Source organism: Callorhinchus milii, unplaced genomic scaffold, assembly GCF_018977255.1.
Source record: "Callorhinchus milii isolate IMCB2004 unplaced genomic scaffold, IMCB_Cmil_1.0 Scaffold12, whole genome shotgun sequence".
NCBI classification, from domain to species: Eukaryota; Metazoa; Chordata; class Chondrichthyes; order Chimaeriformes; family Callorhinchidae; genus Callorhinchus; species Callorhinchus milii.
Window position 1 is genome coordinate 16,101,395 of NW_024704753.1, and position 19,977 is coordinate 16,121,371.

The following is a 19,977-nucleotide window of genomic DNA, read 5'->3' on the forward strand; positions in this document are numbered from 1 at the left end:
TGCGTTTATTTGCTCTTTCAAACCAGCTGTGCTTTCAATTCTCCTTTAAGTCTTTAATCCGATAGAAGTACCAAACTGCCAAACAACAAGTGGCCCCTTTCACATCACTTAATCTGCTTGGTGCACCCCCCCACCCCACCCCCCGCACTGGAATTTTAATCGCTTTCTCAGACGTCTCAACTTTCAATCACATTGCGAGGCAGCCTTACATTTTACCGATTTTTTTTTTTTTAAGCATTTTTTTTTTTTTGGCTGCTCAAAAAAATATCCGAGAGAAAAAAAATATCTAAATCCAAGTGGGGGCGGGGAGGGGAGGTGGAGGATTTTTTTTCTTGGGAAAATAAATACTTTATTATTTGTAAATGTGCAATGTTCCTTTATGTCACTAATAAATTGGTTAGATGTTATTAATGGTGCAACGTTCTTTTATTTTGTTTTTTGTCGTAGAAAGGCAGGCATGCTATCTTTACTTAATCAGTTTCTGCTGTGCTAGAGAGCTTTTAGAGTGAATACTTGTGATAAGTACTTATGTTTTCAAACATGGAATGCATGTCACTTAGTACATCTTATTCCCAATCCCCTTCCCCCGTCTCTGCATTTTCCTCCTTCTAGGTCCCGGCTTGGCATTTATCGCTTACCCTAAAGCTGTGAGCATGATGCCATGGCCTGTATTCTGGGCTGTCTTGTTCTTCGTCATGCTTCTCCTTCTCGGCTTGGACAGCCAGGTTAGTCGGAAATAATGCCACGGGTCTGAACCCAGATAATACCAGAGTTCCTTACTGTTGGGTAAAGAGGTGGTGGAGTGGATGGGGGTGGGAGGGGGAGAGGGTGAGTCAAAGCAAAGAGCTGTTCAGTCAATCCCTTCGTGTTTTCAGCGTCGTCTAATTCCACCATTAGGGATGTATCTCTCCACTGCACCATTTTGACGCCAGCCTCTGTTTTGTTCTGGTCTGGAGTCCTGACCCGCAATGTTTCACTCCGCCCACGTTTATGTTTTTAACTGGCCACGCTGTTCGGGTGGAGACGCGCTATTTCAATGGGTTCAGTGTGGGTTCGCTTAGGGTTCTGGGTCTTGCTGTGGACCTGCACCTATACCGGGAGTACAACACCCGGCCTCTGGCGCTCACTAGCCAACTAGCCATCTCCGCAAAATGGCCGGCGTCTGGGTCATCATGTTGCCATTGACACCACTTCCTGCGTGTTGCCCGCGCACACTCCGTGCAGCAAGCGCCAGCTGGTGTCCTGTTGCGAAGGAAGTGATGTTGGCACTCTTCCTGCGCGTAGCACGGGCATGCGGTAGGGCAGGAGGTGTTGTCAGCAGCACACGGGCGCAGGAGTGCAGAAAGTGATGTCACTGTGGATCTGCGGACCCGGAAGTTGGCCATTTTCCGCACTCCGACATAGTGGAACCAGGTCACCGTGTTGTAACAGGATTCCCTGAAGTCTCAGAATCCCATCGGTGACGCCTGCCAACACTTTGCTTCAAACGGTAATTATTTTTTTGATTTGCAGTAATTTCCGTGACCCGAGAGGAAAGATTTGAGTAGCGGAATGAATGCGCGCGCCTGTGTGCATATACACACACACACAGACACACTTGTTGCACGCGCGTGTCTACGTGCATCTATGTACACATTTGTGTGTCTGTGAACATGTGGAGACATTTCTGTGTGCATAGTCGTGTATGTCCGTGCGAAAGCACAGGTGTGTGTGTGTATATGCTGTGTGAGTGCGTCCCTCTGTGGGTGGGTAGCTTGTACCATCAGTTTACAGTGCAACGCTTGGAAGAGTTCCACATGGCAAGCGCTCAGTCCAATTTTCAGCGCTCCCCAGTCACCCTGGACCAGGGAATGACAATGGAACCAATTTGCGTAATGAGGATAAATTGTGTAACTTTTTTTTAATATTAAATGTCACTACAAACGAGAAGATGGTTTGTACCACAAATGGCAGCGACGTAGGTCTTTCAAGTGGAAATAAAGCCCATGAACTGAGCCACGCTCCTTTTGACTCTTTGCCTTACGCCGTGTAGTTTATTTTAAAATCATTATGAAGTTGTTCGACTAGAAAATAGGGACTTTGGCTCAAAACGCATGCAGATATGATATTTTGTAACCCCCCCCCCCCCCTTTATTTAAAGTATTTCAGGGAAATAATAAGGTTTTCTGAGGTGCTAAATTTTACAAAACTGTACGCCAGCAGGCTGATAGGGGTGGTCCCAGAGGTTGGTGGGATGCAGGTTCAATCCTTTGGTCTCACATGCTCTGCATCTGTCCACACCACTGCAGGTGCCTCATTGAGCGGAGACCTACCAGGGTAAGCGGCAGAACCAGGAGGATCATGAGAGAGCTTGGTCTTTCTCACCTCTCGTTGCCTAGAAGCATGAGAGTCAGCCAGTCTAGCCTCCATCCTTTTCTGCCGCAAAAGGGGGACAAGACCAAGAATGAAAGGGGGTTAGAGATCTATTAGGAGAGTTTCCCCACCCTCCAAACTGCCATCATGTTAGCAATTACCGATCCTAGTTCTGTTTTGCAAATCTTTACCCTGTAATATCTGAAAGCTTTGTACTAGAGGGTGCAGCGCAGTAATGGGAGGGAGCTAAAATGGCATCCAAGTTAATTATTTTACACCATATCCTGTTTAGTTTTCTTCACGCAGGTAAGTGTTTTGAGATTCTTTGTCTGTTGCGATTTGTGGGTTGTGGGCTGGGAATGATGCTTTGGGTTGGGGTTGGGCGAGAGAGGGAGGGACGGTTATGCCTTGATAAAGTGTGTTCTGAATGAAAGGCATGGCATTTCTGTGGTTCTTGCCAACCTGGGGATGACATACACTTTGCCAGTGCTCTCAGTGCCAGGCAGTGAGTGAGGTTGGTGTGCCAGGAGCTGAACTTTGCATTGACCAGATGAAGCCTCCAGTACAGGAATAGATACACAAACCAGGAATGTGTGGCTTAGTTTTCACTGTAGTAAACTGTGCAAAATCTGGTTGGGATGTGTCTCCATAGCAGTTAGATGGAAAGTTACAAATTCCATTCACTTCAGTATTTACTTACAGTAAGGCATTGGCCAATGGCAATGCCTACCCTTATCCAACTAAAGATTAATGAAACAGGTGTCAGAAGCAGCACACAGCCAGAACTTGTGATAATATTGACTTAAGGTGCGGCTTATATTAAAAGCGAGCGATTGCAAATTAATAGAGGGTTGGACTTAACAGTAGGCTGGGTTCTTAAAAGCTTGTTTTCGAATTGATTCTTGAAAATTTCAAAGCAAAACTGATTTTTTTAAATGTCAAATGTGTTACGTAATTCTATTGCAGGTGGGGTGGAGTCGTGGGGGAGAGCCATTGCGATTGCGATACATTAATACATCAGGAATTCACCTAGGGGGGGGTTTGATGTTAGGCCTGAACGTTTCTGCCAGTCTGATTAGATTTGAGTCTCCTCTCCTTTAGGGGCAAACCAACCTAGAAACTCTGGTTAAGTACTTCTCCTTTGACTTTTGGAACTTCCCAATATAGTTACACGCTCCAATGCAAGGGGTGTAGGATATTCACTGGAATTTTTGCCCCTTCTTTAATATCTAGAATATTTAATTCTTTAATAACCAGTGGCTCAGGGAGGCTAACCGAAGCAGATAGTATAAACCGGTTTAAGAGCAAACCTAAGTGCACTTCTGCAAAAAAAAAAATCGGAAGGACACAGGGAGATGGCAGGTCGAGAATTCTCCAAAGGACCCAGTGATTATTTACTATTCTGAACATCCCTTCAATATCGGGTTAATTTCAATCCAGTTCCCAAGCAGTTCAGGCACAAACTACATATCTGCCGCTGTTTTGACACCGAATCGTGATCTTCTGTAGATATCTTGAGGAAGCTGGTGTGGGAAATGGAAAATATCACACTCTGGCGTAAAACGGATGTCGGTCTGAGGTTAACGCACGTGGTTGGGGGCAGGATAAAAACAGCTTTATTCTGCATTTAACTCCTGCAGTACCGAAATTTAGGAGTACTTGAGATCATGACTCTGTAAATTCATAGGGAAAAGTGTTCTGTTCAGCAAGTCAATGTTAGAGATCCCTCGCTGCGATGAGAACAGCATTCATTTACAACTAATATACCTTCATCCTAAAATACCCTCAGAATATTAATTCCAAATTGTTCCTTGCGGGTGTGTTAAGAAGACTTAGACCTTTCAGTAAAACTCAGGCAATCCTCTGCAACTTTCGACTGCAATAGAAACACTTGCTTCCTTTCTCTCATCTTGTTTGCAAGAGATCGGCAGTTCTTAAGGTTTATATGCTACTCCCTCCCCCCACCCACTGTGCACTTCCTGTTTGTTCAGGTTTTTTCACATTTTGCACACATTTTGCGACTATATTGCTCAGATACTATCTTACTTGTGCAATCGGCAAAAATTGTTACACCAGTACAGAGAAACTTAAGCACCCATTCCTGGTAGCTTTTGAGCAAGCGAGAGAAAATGATACGAGTCGTTTTGCTAACGATCCGGCACGATTAATGGTTTCTGACTTGTAATTTTAACTGGACGAGCAGTTCGCTAATGGGACTCGTCTTTCAGATAGATAACCATTTGGCATCGAACATTTTGACAGCCACGATATCAGCTTGATGCTTTCTTTCTCCCTCAAAAAAAAAGGAGAGGTATAAATTAGAAATTAAACATCTGCTAGCAGTTACACCCCAAGTCAACAGAAGCTTAACCAAAGCGTTAATGAGAGCTAATTTACTTGAGCTGATGACAAACTGATCTTATCTGGCTGCTTTCTCCCCTGTTGCCTGAACAGAGGACAAAATTCGCCCTTATGCTGAAATCTTCCACACTACCATGCGTGACCGAGTTCCGGAACATGACTTTTGCTAAACAGTGTTGAAAAACAAACCAAAATATTCACATTCCCAAGCTTTTAAACCCGTTTGCCAGCGAAAAATGATCGTTCTTGCATTTTAGTTCAGCTTATGTATGGGCAAATGCGGCAGCTGACTTGAAATGACAAGAAAAGGTCCCACTGGACAGGCAGTGATTGATCATTTTTTTGGGATATCCGAGGATTATTGGTTGGGCCACAAGGAAAATTGTCCATCTCAGTTAGGGTCATTTTTCACATCCATCTAAACAGACAGGCGGCACCTCAGGCTAATGTCACATCCAAACGACAGGACCTTCAACAATGAACGCAGTGCTCCCTCAGCACCGCAATGGAGGGTCAGCTTAGACTGTTGAGCCCCCAAGCCCTGACGTGGGGCTCGAACCCGTAATCTTTTTTGCCTCGGAGGCGATCATGCTACTGAATGAGCCGGGGTGACATCAAAACGATCTTTTACCCGGAGCTATTTCTAACTTCGAGGTGGTTGAAGAGAGTGAAGGTCAGCTTCGGTGGTGATTAATTCAGGAAATTATATTTGCATGTGAGGAATCATCAGAGTGCAGACATTTTGCTGTTTCTACCCCTGGTGGTTCGGGTAATAAATGCACTGTGTCGCATTGATGTATTTTGCATACGGACCAGGAAATCCCAGCTTTGTCCTCAGTCTACGCCAAACTGATCTCAGATAGAATGGTGTTAATTACACTTGGCCCAGGCATCCCCTCGATTAGACAAGGAGCAGAACAGCCTGGATTCCCACTCCTAGTAACAATCTAGTGAACGTGTAAGAATCTGAGCATATCTTCCCCCAACGCCCCCCCCAACCCCTCCTCTTCCTCCTCCTCACATGGTTTGAATAAGATCACATATGGGCCAGGGTTCGGGAGGTCAGTGGGGAAGGTGTGGAACTGGAGAGGAAACTGTAGTGTAGTGACAGGAGAGGCAGAGACGAGACAAACATAAAGCTCCAGATATAAAGCACAGTATATAGATCCCTGGGAATTTCTCCTCAAATAGAAAAGATAAACAGCTGCGGGGAAAAACACAGTTATATCTGATTATCATAAACAACTGAATGTTTTATTGCGGGTTATTTTAGGGAACCACTGTTACAAGAAGGTCCACGGGACAGATTTAATCTGTTCCTTATCACTCAATGAGTATCCCGAAAATAGCAGTGTGATAGACTTAAACCTGATAAAGATGAGGGAAAGGAAGTAAGTAACAAATTCCCTTTTCACAGATTACGTTTCAAATTGTGATAGGTGGAAAACCAGCTGTTGGTACCAGAATGGATCACTAAAAGACAAAGCCTTTTCATTAAAAACCCGTTGGACTTGTTTAACGGGGGAATATCAGCATGTGGGGGGAAGCAAGTGTTTCCCCCTCTCCAGCAGATAACATTCCGCAGGTCGGAAAAGTTACAGTTACCCGCAATCGATTGGAGTTGTGCACAGCACTGAGGGCAAATATGTTGTTGACCTGTGGAATTTCCCTTCCTGCGGAGACCAAAACAAAGACAGTGAAAATTCCGCTTTGCTTTCCCTCCCAACGCCAGAATTTGGCATTTGAGGCTGAGGGAGGGGAGAGGAGGGGAGGGGGACAGTGGGAGCTGTCGTCAGCATTGAATTCGGAGAGAGCATCTCCACAGGGAAAAACTGCCTGTGCTCTTTCCCATTTTCTTGGCTCAGATATTGATTTCCTTTGGGATTTGCACATAGACATAGCTGCCTTGCCCCCACCTCCTTACCCCCAGGAGAGGAGACCAAGTCTGTACAAGTTAGAAAGAGATGCACCTAAATTGGCAATATCTCCTGAGAATCTCGTTAACTAAATCTTCTTAGGTTAGGAATTCTGGTTGATCAAAGATGGCTGTGTTCTTCTGTCACTTAGCCTGTCCTGATTTGGGACAGTAGATAGCTCCCGCAACCATTTATACATTCAGCAACAGGACCAGACAGAGTGTAGCAGAAACTCAATGGCACTGGGAACCCCGAAATAAATGGTTCTCTGACTGTAGCCCACGTGATACGATGATGGATTGATGTCCCCTGAACCTCTCCCCTTTGACTTGTTTCCTGCAGTTTGTCGAAGTTGAGGGCCAGATCACGTCGCTAGTTGACCTCTACCCATCCTTCCTAAGGAAGGGTTACAGACGGGAAATCTTCATAGCTATAGTGTGCCTGTGCAGCTATCTGCTGGGGCTGACTATGGTAACTCAAGTAAGTAACTCACAATACCCTGTTTTACTAAAAAGTACATTGATGTTTTCCTATACCTTCTTTTGGATTTCCTCTATTATCTGCATGAATTTAGAACTGTTTGTGAGTTCTAGGATCAGAAGAATACAATTGGGTTCATTGTTATTCCGTAACTCATGGTGGGAGGGATGCTCAGGCTTCTCTGCGCCACAGTAGCAACACCAATTGCTTATTATCTCGTGAGTCAGACTCGAATCCCCACCTGGATGAGATACCGACAGCTACTGCCTCCCTCGTAAACCCGCTCTGGTGGTAACGGGAGTGCTGGAGAGGGGGGGAAAAAACATTCGCGGGACAAAAAAAAAGGAAATGATCCTAAAATATGGCTGAGGTATCAGAGAGGACAGATCGAGTCACGGATGGTGCGTTAAAACAAGCAACAAGACGGGCGGACAAGGAGGATCGGGGGCGAAGGGAGAAGTGCTAAGGTTACATTTAAAGCTGGCAAATTGCCACGTTTTTCAGCCAAGATAATACTGGAGTGTAATCCACACCGACCAGTTAGGGGGTAGAATTTTCCAGTCGTGAACGACAGGGTATTTGTTTACCAGCTACACTGAGAAACCTGAGCTCAGTGTCTGCCCACCCCCATTTCATGCTTGCATAATTCATCAGCCAGTTGAGAACCTGCCTAGTTGCAACATCAGACGTGAAGGCTGACTTGCGTTTGAGCCCATCTTTTATTTATAATGAGATGTGCCTTTCAACACAGAGAGAGAGAGAGAGAGCAAAACAGAGCTGCCACTCAGCAGAAGAGTCAACCCCGAGCAAAGCGGGAAATAGATTTCTCTTTGTGATGAGTTTCAATGCAGTAAATTCATCATTGTGTGTGACGTGACGGCCATTAAATAGTCAGTATTTGGCTTGTTTTGACATTGTAAATTTTCACCAAATTAATTAGTTGTTTTAGTATCAATTTCCCTCCCCCAGCCCCCAATGCTGTCCTATTTTTTGACCCAAAAATAAATTCTGCCCCCCCCCCCCCCCGTCCGTCCGTCTGAAAGATAGTCGGGTTTTTCTTTCGGTAGGTAAATAAAAAGACTTTAATGGTTCTTAATTGTATGCCAAAATATTACTATGTGCGCTAATTTAGGCCCAGAAATGGTCAATAAGACAACTGTGATCTATTGGAGAAAACTGCTGAGATTGGGCTTTAACATATTGTTCAAATAGAAGGGAGGAAGCATCACATCTGAACACCTCTTAAAGCATCTGCGAGTAACCTGTACTTGGCTTGTTCAGGGATGATGCTCGGAAAGTGGAAATGATTCCATTCGCAGCGCTGATAAACCTCGAATGTAGAAATTAAACTCCCAACGAGACGTTATAAGTGGCAGGGGTAGAAGACGGTGTAAATTTGTTAGTTGTGTGTGGCTGTCCGCTTTAGCCAGCACCATGGGGTCGAACAGGGTCCTGCGCCTCCTATTAATATTCAGTGTTGTGAATTGGCCAAGCGACACAGAGTCTGGCAAGTGAGTAATGGAACAGACTGCTTACACTTGTCTTTGTTTCCAGGGTGGGATGTATGTGTTCCAGCTGTTTGACTACTATGCAGCCAGTGGTATGTGCCTTCTGTGGGTGGCATTCTTTGAATGTATCGCAATAGCTTGGGTATATGGTAAGTCCTATTTCTTGATTTGTTTTTTCTCTCGATGGCGTGAATGGGAGGAGGCACGTGACTAACGCTTTCTGTCTGTGTCGCTGAGACCCACAACCCGGCCGCAACTTTGCTCGGTTCACCCGAGGACCGTATTTTTCCTGGTGATCCTTTTTTTTTTCTTGGGTTCTCTCCCCTTCCCAGGTCACTGAGACGAAGCAGGCGATTTAGGGGGTGGCTTGGAGGGATCGGGGTCGGAGTGAGGGGTTGGTGGGGAGGGAATAATGCGCAGCTGAGTGTTAGCCGAGCAAAGGGGTCGGGCAGGAGGTCCAAGCAGGTCAGAGAGTGAGGGAAAGGTTAGGACATGAAGCCACTTGTAAGTGATGTGAAGACCTTGACCTCGATCCTGGCGAGGAATGGGTTGTGGTGGGCGGTGCAGATGAAACTAAGTCTTCTCGGCAGTGAGTGAAGCTTTAAAAGGCAACGGAGCCCAAGTGGGACAAGAGCCAGCCTGATTTATTATCATTTCTTTCTCTCTGTGGTACAATTGGCTAATGATTACATCATATTATGTAAACCCCGACACGACCATAAAAATCTTAATCGCGTCACGTGACCATGTACGCCACAGAATAAATGGCCGAAACAGAGGCGGAGGGGAAAAAAAAACTAAAAGAAATTGGACGGAAATAAAGGAAAATGTAATTCATTTATTTGTACGCGGTTACTTCATGAGGGGGTTTTGTTCACAATGATTCAACTGTTGAGCGACATCTACTGATGGGAATCAGTCCTGCAGTGTATCGGAAAGATATTGCTTTACATAAAGTTGCTTAATTAAAGGGGGAAGGAAAGTGGCTCTCTAACTCTCACTCTCTAACACCTCAACTCACCACAGACTCTCTCCCCGTCTCTCCCACCCAACGCGCCCCCTGCCCCCCCCCCTTCCATGTGACTTATTTTATTAAAGACATCTCAAACAAAAACCTAGCTACCAAAAAGAGGTATCACTAAGCTGTGAATAATACACCGTCAGCTCTCCTGTTAAAGTGCTTTGATCCAACTGTTTGAAGGGAATTCAATCCCCAACAGTATCGGGTACCATTTGAGACAGTAAACCTACACTGAGTCCATCTGAAGTGCTCAGCGTGTGTGTGTGTTTTGTTTCGAGGGATTAATGTGAAGCATTTGTGCCTCCCAACAGGTGCTGATAATTTCTACGATGCAGTTGAAGACATGATTGGCTACAGGCCAGGACCTTGGATGAAGTGGAGCTGGAGTGTGTCCACTCCACTGCTGTGTATGGTGAGCGACACAAATGGGATAGTTTCTTACAGCGGAGTAACTATTAAAGCGAGACTGGTGGACTTTGTGGGTGACTTGGCTGTGGAACGAGGCGTTGAGTTGTACGTAGCAGGAAACCTACGGTGTTTAATTTCGCAGCCCGCACACGACGTCACTCCACTCTGCAGCGTATGTCCCGTGAGGTGCTTTGAGATGTCCTCCCGACAACTAAGGCACTAAACGTGTCGGGAGGACACGGAAACTCTGGAAGCGCTCTTCCTCTGTCCCTCCGCCTCGCCCCTTTCTTCCCCATCTTCAGGTCGCTCCTGAAGACCTTCCTATTGGACCGCGCCTACGGTCACCATTCCCCCTGGCTCGGGGTCATGCTCCGCCACTGTCAAGGGCTCGGGGGGGGGGGCTAAATAAATGCAAGTTTTTGTTGTTGTTTGCACCAAATGTAAGGATTAATAGCAGTATTGCTAACGATACATTTTCTTCCGCAGAGCTGTTTTATCTTCTCCCTTGCCAAGTATACACCTCTGACGTACAATAAAACGTACAGATACCCTGACTGGGCACAGGGTGTGGGGTGGGTATTGGCCCTGACCTCCATGTTATGTATCCCGATGGTAGGGGTGATCAAGGTTATTCAATCTGATGGGCCCATTTTTGAGGTAAGCTTGGCTTCCATATTTTGTTTAGTGTGTGAAAGGCGTTATATAAACCTATGTTGTTTAACCACTGAAACTCCTAACTCTTAGCCGTCACTTCACTCAGGAAGGTCTCCACAGCTTCCTGGAATGTCTTTCTGACATGAAGGGCGCTATACAACTGTAATTTGTTGTCGTTGTTGTGGGTGAGGGGTCAGGCGCAGGCGCAATGGTGTTCTGCCCATCAATCTCCACGTAATAAGTAAATAATAACAGAATAATAAAGGCTTATCACCACACCGCGATGACTAAATTAACAGAAAGGGTTTGCACTGATCTGCAGCCAGAGATCAGACAGAAGGACATTCGGTGTGGCTGAGAATATTGGTCTTGCAGCAAAAAGCAATCGATGACCTTGGCTCAACATTGGGAAACCAGGAATCCAACCACAAGGCGCAGAAAACAGATTTGATAACAACTTTCAGAAGGGAACTCGATGAGTACTTGTACAGGAAAAATTTGCAAGGATATGGGAAAAGAATGGGTGGAGTGGGACTGATTGGGGAGCTTTTCCAAAGAGCCAGGACGGGCCCGCTGGGCCGAATGGCCTCCTTCTATGCTGTAATATTCCATGATTCTATGACATCAGCAAGCCCCCCCCCCCCCCAAATAGGCGAGAAGGTGAAATCAATCTTGTTTGTGGCTCCAAACTGATGGATTCTAGGAGACGGGGAGACTGAGAGGAGAAAAGCAGCGATTATTATTATTATTCTTGTTGTGCATTCGTTAAGACTGTGTGAGCAAGCCAATCTTTTATTGTTCTTGTTTCCTAAACCTTATTCGGTGGTTCTTTCCCTTGCAGAGGATAAAGATGCTTGCTGGACCCAAGGCCGAAAGCAGGAAACCGATTGACCCAGCTCAGGACACCGAAGCCACTGTTCCACTCAGTCCCAATGGGACTGCAGGCAATGATGTGGTAAAACCCACTCAGATAATAATAGAGACTTCAATGTAACCTCTCTGTGAGAGAATAAATTGTGCTTTTGACATTAACTCTAGCCTTCTAGGACCAGAAGCCCCATTCACAAAAAGCAGTACTTAACTGTAGATCCGAGTCTGATCTCAATGGCGACCCTCAGGGTTTTAATTACAAAACCAAGGAAGCAACAAATATGAGTTTTTTGTTCAAGCATTCATTCACAAGCATTCGAACATTTTTCAATTGATTTGAAGGTGATCTCCCGCTTCCTAAGCTTTCCAGTATGACTAGGAGTCTTCCAATTTTAACTGTGATCCTTCTGGCTTGTTTTTGCTGAACTCCACTCCGCCCCCTCCCCCCTACACCCCCGTTCAAAATTCGATTTGCACGCCATCAAGAGATAATTTGGTGTCTGGGACCCGTATGATTCCATCAATGATGTGACATTACCAAATACGATGTGGGGTGGAAGGGGGTGGTAGGGAACGTACGCTGATTGACACCAATCTGGTTTAATATTGCCCAGCTTCATCCCGTCCCTAATAATTCGGTTCAAGGGGCTTTATGTTTGAACAATGTTGTATGGCGGGAGTCTTTTTCTCCCCCTTACGTCCCCCCCNGCCCGCCCTCTCCTCGCAGTTGTCAATCGGGAAGGACATTCCCACCATGCACTGGACCAACCGAACACACCCAGTTTTGACGTGACGAGTTACTGCAATCCCATTCCTGATCTGAGGACTGATCCCCGCGACAGTACTGTTTTGTGAATGACTGCTGCCATAGATTTACAAAGCTGAACATGTTGCACAGATGTTTGTCTTTTGTTTGTGGTGAAGACAGTTCGACATTGTACCTACAGCTTTTTTCAAGACTACATTCATTAGATTACGTGTGATAATATTGCTGTTGTTATCCACACCGATCATGCGGGAGCAGAACTTGCACAAAGGATGCTCTGAGAGAGATTTTATTATAGCGCTGTGTAACCCAACTGGGCATTTTTATTTTGTACAAAACCTATTTTGCAACTGGTAGCATTGTATTTGTGCAGAGCACAGAGTTAGTGGTCTGAATCACTGGATATGCTGTATTACTTAAAAAAAAATTAAGGAGAGGAGCTCAGTATTTTTTTTGCTCTGAAAAAGAATGTGTTTAACAGGGTAAACTTTGCATACAGTGTAGGTCAGCGAATGGGATCAGGAGTGCTGTACGTTTAACCCTTTGAGTGCCGATTTGTCTTGGCCGCTTTCAAAAGGAACACTTGTTTTACTTTTTTGATTAAAAAGGGGGGGGAGAGAGAGAGAGAGAGAGAGAGTGCTGCCGTGTGGAGATCCGTAGGAAGGCAGAGAGAGCCTGTCGGAGGCTTTAACCCCACCTGAAAATCAACCCCAAAACTCCCTGCCCGTTAAGAATCCAGTTACGTAAGCGAACGAGAAATAACACTGAACGAAATTTTGCTGGGAATATATGGTCAATTAATTGATATGTCGCAGTAGCATGAAGTAACAACAACAAATTATATTTGTACAGCGCCTTCCACGGCGGGAGGACGTCCCAAGGTGCTGAGTAAATAACTTTGATCATCTAGTTCTATTCCCTCTGCTTCTCTCCTGAAGTCCCTGGAATTGTAGTGAGTACAAATCCATGGGTATTTTCACTTTGTGGGCCCATACAGTGTGTGCCCGCAACACATAGAGAACCAACACACACACACGGATCATCAGAACAGTCTGATCCCGTCCTGGCCTGAGGTCCACCCATTTTTTGGTGTGTGTGTATCGTTGGACAACAATCAATTGGAGGAACCTTGGCCGATGCTCCCTTCTTACCTGCCACAGAAGTACTGAAACCCAATTCAGGCGACAAGAGAACTGGCTGGGATCAGCCAGGGTAAAAAGAGACAAGGGACTAAACTCAGTCCCGTCCTGGTCTGCGTGGCTCATTTCTAACACCGGGCAGTGCATTTGCCCACTGAACGTTCAGGAAAGCTCGGCACCAGTTTTTGCACGATTTCTGTGCACCGTAGAGCAGTCAAAACGCGTTGTAGTGCCAATACAACACTCCCTTTTGGAAACCTGCAGATTTATAACTACAAGAATAGATTAGCCCGAGACCACTGGAAATGCTCACAAGGGTTTTCAGTTGACAGTGATGAGATTCTGATAGATAGGCGAGACTTAAGAAAGATAAGATTTTGCAGTGGTGATTGGGTGATTGCTGCAAAGCTAAAAGCTTAACGTTTTAGAAACAGAACAGGGATTAAATCGTTTAAAAATAGTCCACTTCAAATGCTTAAATGGAAGGTTAGAGTGTTATTAATGGCTCTGTGCATATCTAATCAGTGAGCTGAAGGTTGAACGTCTCAGAAGGGAGAACTCCAAAGGTTTCCCAGCACTCATTTAATTTGATTTATGAACGTTTTAACATGATTTCGAGAGAGAATGATTCCATTTAACTGGTTTCCGTTTCTCCTTCCACTTTTCTCTCCCCCTCAACGTATACAAAACTATACAGTTCCTGAAAGGTTACCGCAGCTGTTCTCAAAGGGTTAAATGTACATTACAGACCAAACCAGGGTGACCACCCATTGATTGACCGGACAGTGCAGCTCGTGGAAGATTTTACAAATGGCCAGAAAGTATCTGATTGACGGGATTACTGAGCGACATTCGGTAGAAATATCACTTGGGGTTTGCTGGCATTTGGATTTTACCAAACTCCGATGGTACAAAGATACATTAATATCCTTACCGATCCTAAGGCTTTTCCACCTCACTTCCCGAACCTCTTTTTTGGTCTCTGCAAAAGGTGGTCACCCTACAACCAAATGCAAAGGTTGGATAAGTCACAAGTACGGTCGCACGTAGAGCATTGATGCCAAACTGTCCATGTGGCAAGATATGTGGAGATTTACAGCAGATTCTACCCCAAGTTTCCTCTCAGTGTTGGTGGCACAAAGTGGTGTGGGTGCATCAAGTCTCCCAAGATATTGCTCTGGTGTTTTTCCACTTCCAAAAAAATAAAGCATGAGGTACTTGGGAGGGAGGGAATGTGCCAGTCCAAATATGGGTAAGATTAGCGGAACGAAAGACCCACAAAAGCAGCATTTGTATTGTACGAAACAAACACAGTTAGTTGTATTGAAGCCTAAGGCTAGGTTTCAGGTGGTGTATAAATGTAACCTTTCTTCTGTAATAATAGACGTCACTAAGGCCATCTCCCGATTTTTCTTTCAAATCATCAACCAAAAAACATCGGTTTTTTATCTTCTCCTTTCACCTGATCTTTCTAAAGCCTCGCCTGTCCTGGCCAACAATTCCCCCCCAAGAAAAATTTGGTCACTCGCTGGGAGCAAGCTGGCTGTCGCATTCACCCACGAAATGCACAGTCACGACACTTCACAGTTGTATCCTGTGAAGCGCTTTGAGACATCCTCCTGACGTGAGAGAGGCTATAACCAAATGTAAGGATTATTGTTTTATTTTGTGAGAGGTGTGGTCAATACCATCGACTCTTTTAGCAATTACCTGGCACTCCATGTGACTGTGCTCCCTGGACAAGCCTTGCTTGACACCATAATGAGCTAACCTTCGGGATGTCTCACCCCTAGTTGAACCTTTCTTTCCAAAGAGGGATTTGGATACGCAAACACAGGTGGACTGCCGGCAATCAGCTGCTTCCCGGATAGCTCTCTAAAGAAAAAGTACAGTCAAATCACCTAGTTTTATTCCCGTGCTTCCAACCGTAGACACTGACCATGATCGAAACGAACCTTTGGTGATCTACCAATCACTCGCGCACTTATAGCCACTCTTTATGTTAACAGATAATGGGACATTTCAGGGAGAATCACTGCTTCACGTCTGCATTAGAGGGTCAACCTTTTACTTAGAAGTGTGTGGTGGGGGTGTGGGGGTAATGCTGAGTTGTAAAAAAAAGAGTTGGGGTTTTATTTGATGAGAGGAACTGAAGGCTTGATTTAAACCAGATGAGAAATCCTGTTTTGGGTTCCGTCCTAGTCCTGCACAGAACCCCCTTTTACCTTCGAGTGCAAAGTACAAACTACAAATCTCTCACAAGACAAAGTCCAAAATGGCTGTTGAGGCAGGGTACCACTCCCGTCGACATGTTAATCTCCGACACTGGCATGACACAATACCATTGATCCCCCCCCCCCACCTGCCCATTAATTGGGAGTTCTGCTACTTTGCCCCCTTTTTGCAAATTGCACTTGCCCCACCACGAGGGAAAGTTGGGTTCTGCATGGTACATAGGAGCTCCTGGTATATCATTTAGAGTGAGTGTGTGAGATTGAGGACAAGGATTGTTTTTTGTAATAGTTAAATATGTTATATAGTGTATTGCTGTGTAAATTCTGTTGTATTTTGCTTGACATTTGCATTAATTTCCCTGGAAACCCACATGCCATTTCTTTAGAAGACCGTAGACATCCACACATTTAATCGATACGCTTTGAACGCGAGCATTTTTAAAAAAAAAAAGTTTCAAAAAAAAAAGTATTTGTTAATTCAACATGTATGAATTGATTATTCTATTGTGTCCTAAATCCTGTCTTTTTTTTTGTAGATAAATTTGTTTGATTAAAGTTAACAGGAACCTTCATTCTGACCTACCTTACCAACTGGCCTGTGGCAGGTGTCGAAACTTTTTGTACCTTCTTCTCTGACCTTAACATTTGTAGCTGTTCGGACCGCTGTTCCGTTTTAGCAGTTTGCATTTTTTTAGGAGGAAAGAAAAAAAATATTTAAAAAAAAATTGTATTTAATACTTATACGGTATATTCATGTGTCCTGTGCTTTTTTTTAGATGATGGTTCGTAAAATTGTATTAGAAATTTCAAATCATGTAACAAGTGAAACAATGAAACAATAAAATTAATAAATGTTTACAGTTTTCACTGAATCGGTTTGTTTTAAGTGTTTATTCGATGGGGTTCGTTCTGTTTGCGCTTCCGTTAGTAAGTAGAAACCCGCTTGTCAGTCGGATTAGCAGATCGCTTTTCCGGGGTAATAATCCCTTCAAAACAAAAATAAATTTTAAATAATAATAAGAATTTGCTCGCTCAATTCATGACTGTTTGGGGGTCACTGCTGCGCACAATTGGTTGCCGTGTTTCGCCCCAAAAATAGTCAATTCACTCTGTGAAGCGCTTTGAGATGTCTCAACGACGTGACAAAGCGCCATATCAAATGCAAAGAATTCTTATTGTTATATTATTCATTGCTCCCTCCTCCTGGCTCACTTGTGTGTGTGTGTGTGTGTATATGGTTCCAGAAGCCCTCCAGTACACTGATCAAATGGCTCAATATCTGAGCCGAGAGAGTTCAGTTAAGAGGCTGGTCGCCAATGCAGACTAAAGACTAAAACTTCTTGTCACGGTGGTGCCAGTCTGTAAGAATAATTTCAGATCCCGTGCAGAATGCTAGGAGAAGAGTTTGTAATAAACTGCCAACTATAATTAAAACCAGCTCCTGCATGTTCCTATATCCAACTGTTGACATAGGTTAGAATGAATAAATGGTTATATAATTAAGTAGGTTAGAATGGATAACTTACATACATTTAAGAATACACTTTACACGAGCATATTCTGTGAAGCGTTTTGAGACATCTCGATGTGACAACGATGTGACAAGGCGCTATATCAAATGCAAGGATTATTATTGTTAAAATATAACATTTTCCTGGCGTCTAAACAGACATTGAAGGTCCCGAGTTGAAATCTTAGGCTGTGGTGGAAACACATGTAACTGGTTACCTAACCCAGCCTTGATTTATCTCCTTTCATCTGTTCTTTTTAGCCTTGCCGGGTGTCCTGCCTTTCACCTGGATTTCCTCAATTACAATATTTCCTCTGAAAATAAATCCAGGCTGCGTGATTCTAGAAGAGGTCCGATTTGACGAAATTCAACATCTTCAGGTGGGGCAAATGTTGTGGCCAAACTGGATCCAAGATGGTCAAGTCACTTGGGTTTGCGAAAGGATGCACCACCTGAAAAGACTATTGGGCCTTATTGACCATTGTGTGAACCTTTGACCCAAGCTCTGTGGCAGTTGCAATGCAGTTAACTGTCTCACAAGCGTCTATCCCTTGAATTAGAATAGAATTAGGCTTTTGCTTAGCACAACTCCCTGATGGCAAGGTTGACCTCGGGAACACGCTTGAGTGAGGAAGCAGGGGAACTTACAGAAGGGAAATAACTTGCTCACCGTCCAAGCACATGAAGAAAGGCCACTGGAGGGCATTTGGTGCTTGTGAAACCGCACATCATTCAGAGTTAAAAACGTCTCGAGAAGGGCAGAAAATTATTAGAGGGAAAGAAAATTCTGCAGATCTTCCTGCAAACTAGAATCGTCGGCCTCTGTTCAGGGACTAGAATTACTAAAATACAGAATGCAATTAAACCTTCTGCAAATCAGTTTTAGACCTGAACCTCCTATAATTATACTCTTAATCATTAAACGTCTCCATGCAACACACTATCTAATTAAAAGTATTAAATTAGGAACATAGTAGGCTCTCTGAAGATGGAAATTGATGAGGAGGAAAGTAGAGAAGTGAATGACCAATTTTATTGGGGGATTGTATGGTAGGACACCAGGAGAAACTCTGTTCTTTATAAAGCAGCAGCCTCACTGTCCTGTTACATATTTATAATGAATAATAATAATGCTGCTGCATTTCACCCACAAAATATGCAGTCAATTGACTTTACAGTATATTCTGTGAAGCGCTTTGAGACATCTCGAAGACGTGATAAAGTGCTCTATCAAATCCAAGGATTATTATTATTAAAGCTCTTCACAGGGTATACTGTAAAGTGGATTGACTGGGTATTTTGTGTCTTCGGATGAGACGTTAAAGCAAGGTCCCATCTGTACCTGTTCAGGTGGACATTAAGGCATCCTGGCCACCAAATCCCCCAAATAAAATATTTAGAATGAAGTTACAATCAGGTAAAATCAAGGACACCAAAAAATCCTGGGACACAGAGTTCAGGCAGGTCGTCTAGTAGAGAGGCAGAAAGAAAGCTAACGTGGATACTGATGGATGTGTATTTTTTTTCTCTCAACTCCATCAAAAGATAAGTCAGTGACTGGAGGACATGGATTCAAGATAATCACAAGAAGAGCAAAAGGAGAGTTGTTTGGATGTGGAATGACTTGCCAAGTAAGGTAATGAAGTAGGGTCCATTGTAGGTTTAAAGAAAGAAGTTGATGAGGGTAAAGGCTTGAAGAGATACGGAGAAAGGGTGGGGCAGTGGGATTAAAATGGACATCTTATTCTGAGAGCTGGTGCAGACTCGATGGGCTGAATGGCCTCCTGAACTGTAGATTCCTATGATTATATAAGATGGTTCTAGAATAACCTACTTAAAATATAGTCAATTGACTTTACAGTATATCATGTGAAGCACTTTGAGACGTCTCAAAGATGTGATAGGCGCTATATCAAATGCAAGGATTATTATTATTATATTATTATTATTAAAATAACATCTACCTCTGACTCCAACATGCTATATAGCCCACTTGGTAGAAATATTCTAGAAGTTTCTGCCAAGAGGTGACATACAGATGCCACATTATTCTACCAACAGCCATTGGAAAAGCAATAGAGGTATGACTCAAATGAGACGATTAAGATGCAATTTATCTGATGATGTTTCATTCAGCATTTTTAAATTTTTTTTAGATAAATTAGCTGAAACAGGTTTGTATTGTTTGCACTATATATTTGTATTCAGCAAAATCCTTTAAAATTAAGGATAAAAATAACATTTCAGAATGGATTCATCTCTTTCTCATTTCACTGCCAATTGTCTCTGGCTATCCACACTGTAAATCATTCCTGCGTATCCATTATGTTTTGAAAAAAACATCCTTGATCAGATTCCAGGCTGTAATGTACTTCTGAGTATCAGTTTACCCATTTATAAACTATTTGAATCACGTTTTTGTTCCCATTGAGAAACCGGACTGAAAGGTGAATAATAAGAAACTATTGGAACAACATATGAGACAATCAAGACGATTAGCTGATTTTAAGCTTGGGTTTCAATAGTACCGTTATATATATTTGTTGGGAGTTAAGGACTGAAGGAGGTGAGATTCTGAAAAAAAATGAGGTAGAGTAGGAGATGGGGCAATAGATTCTCACCCATACCAAACTCTGTCCACCCGTCACCCCAATCATCACTATGCACCACTGGTTCCCTGTCTCAAAGGATTGATTTCAAGATCCTCACCCTCACATACAAATCCCTTCGTACCCAAGCATCTCCCCACCTCTCTGAC

At 43.8% G+C, this 19,977-nt stretch overlaps 1 protein-coding gene across 4 annotated transcripts in view; it reads left to right on the top strand.

The window, feature by feature from the left end:
- Positions 1 to 16,565, top strand: part of LOC103176690 (sodium- and chloride-dependent taurine transporter) — a 56,707-nt gene extending 40,142 nt beyond the window's left edge. For all 4 annotated transcript variants that reach the window (XM_042339819.1, XM_007890384.2, XM_007890383.2 and 1 more), the window contains exons 10-15: positions 613 to 725; positions 6,972 to 7,109; positions 8,664 to 8,766; positions 9,950 to 10,050; positions 10,533 to 10,703; positions 11,542 to 16,565. In XM_042339819.1, the coding sequence (XP_042195753.1) occupies positions 613 to 725; positions 6,972 to 7,109; positions 8,664 to 8,766; positions 9,950 to 10,050; positions 10,533 to 10,703; positions 11,542 to 11,694 (779 nt within the window). In that variant the 3' untranslated portion in view covers positions 11,695 to 16,565. The remainder of the gene's footprint in view (positions 1 to 612; positions 726 to 6,971; positions 7,110 to 8,663; positions 8,767 to 9,949; positions 10,051 to 10,532; positions 10,704 to 11,541) is intronic.
- The last annotated feature ends 3,412 nt before the right edge of the window (positions 16,566 to 19,977 follow it).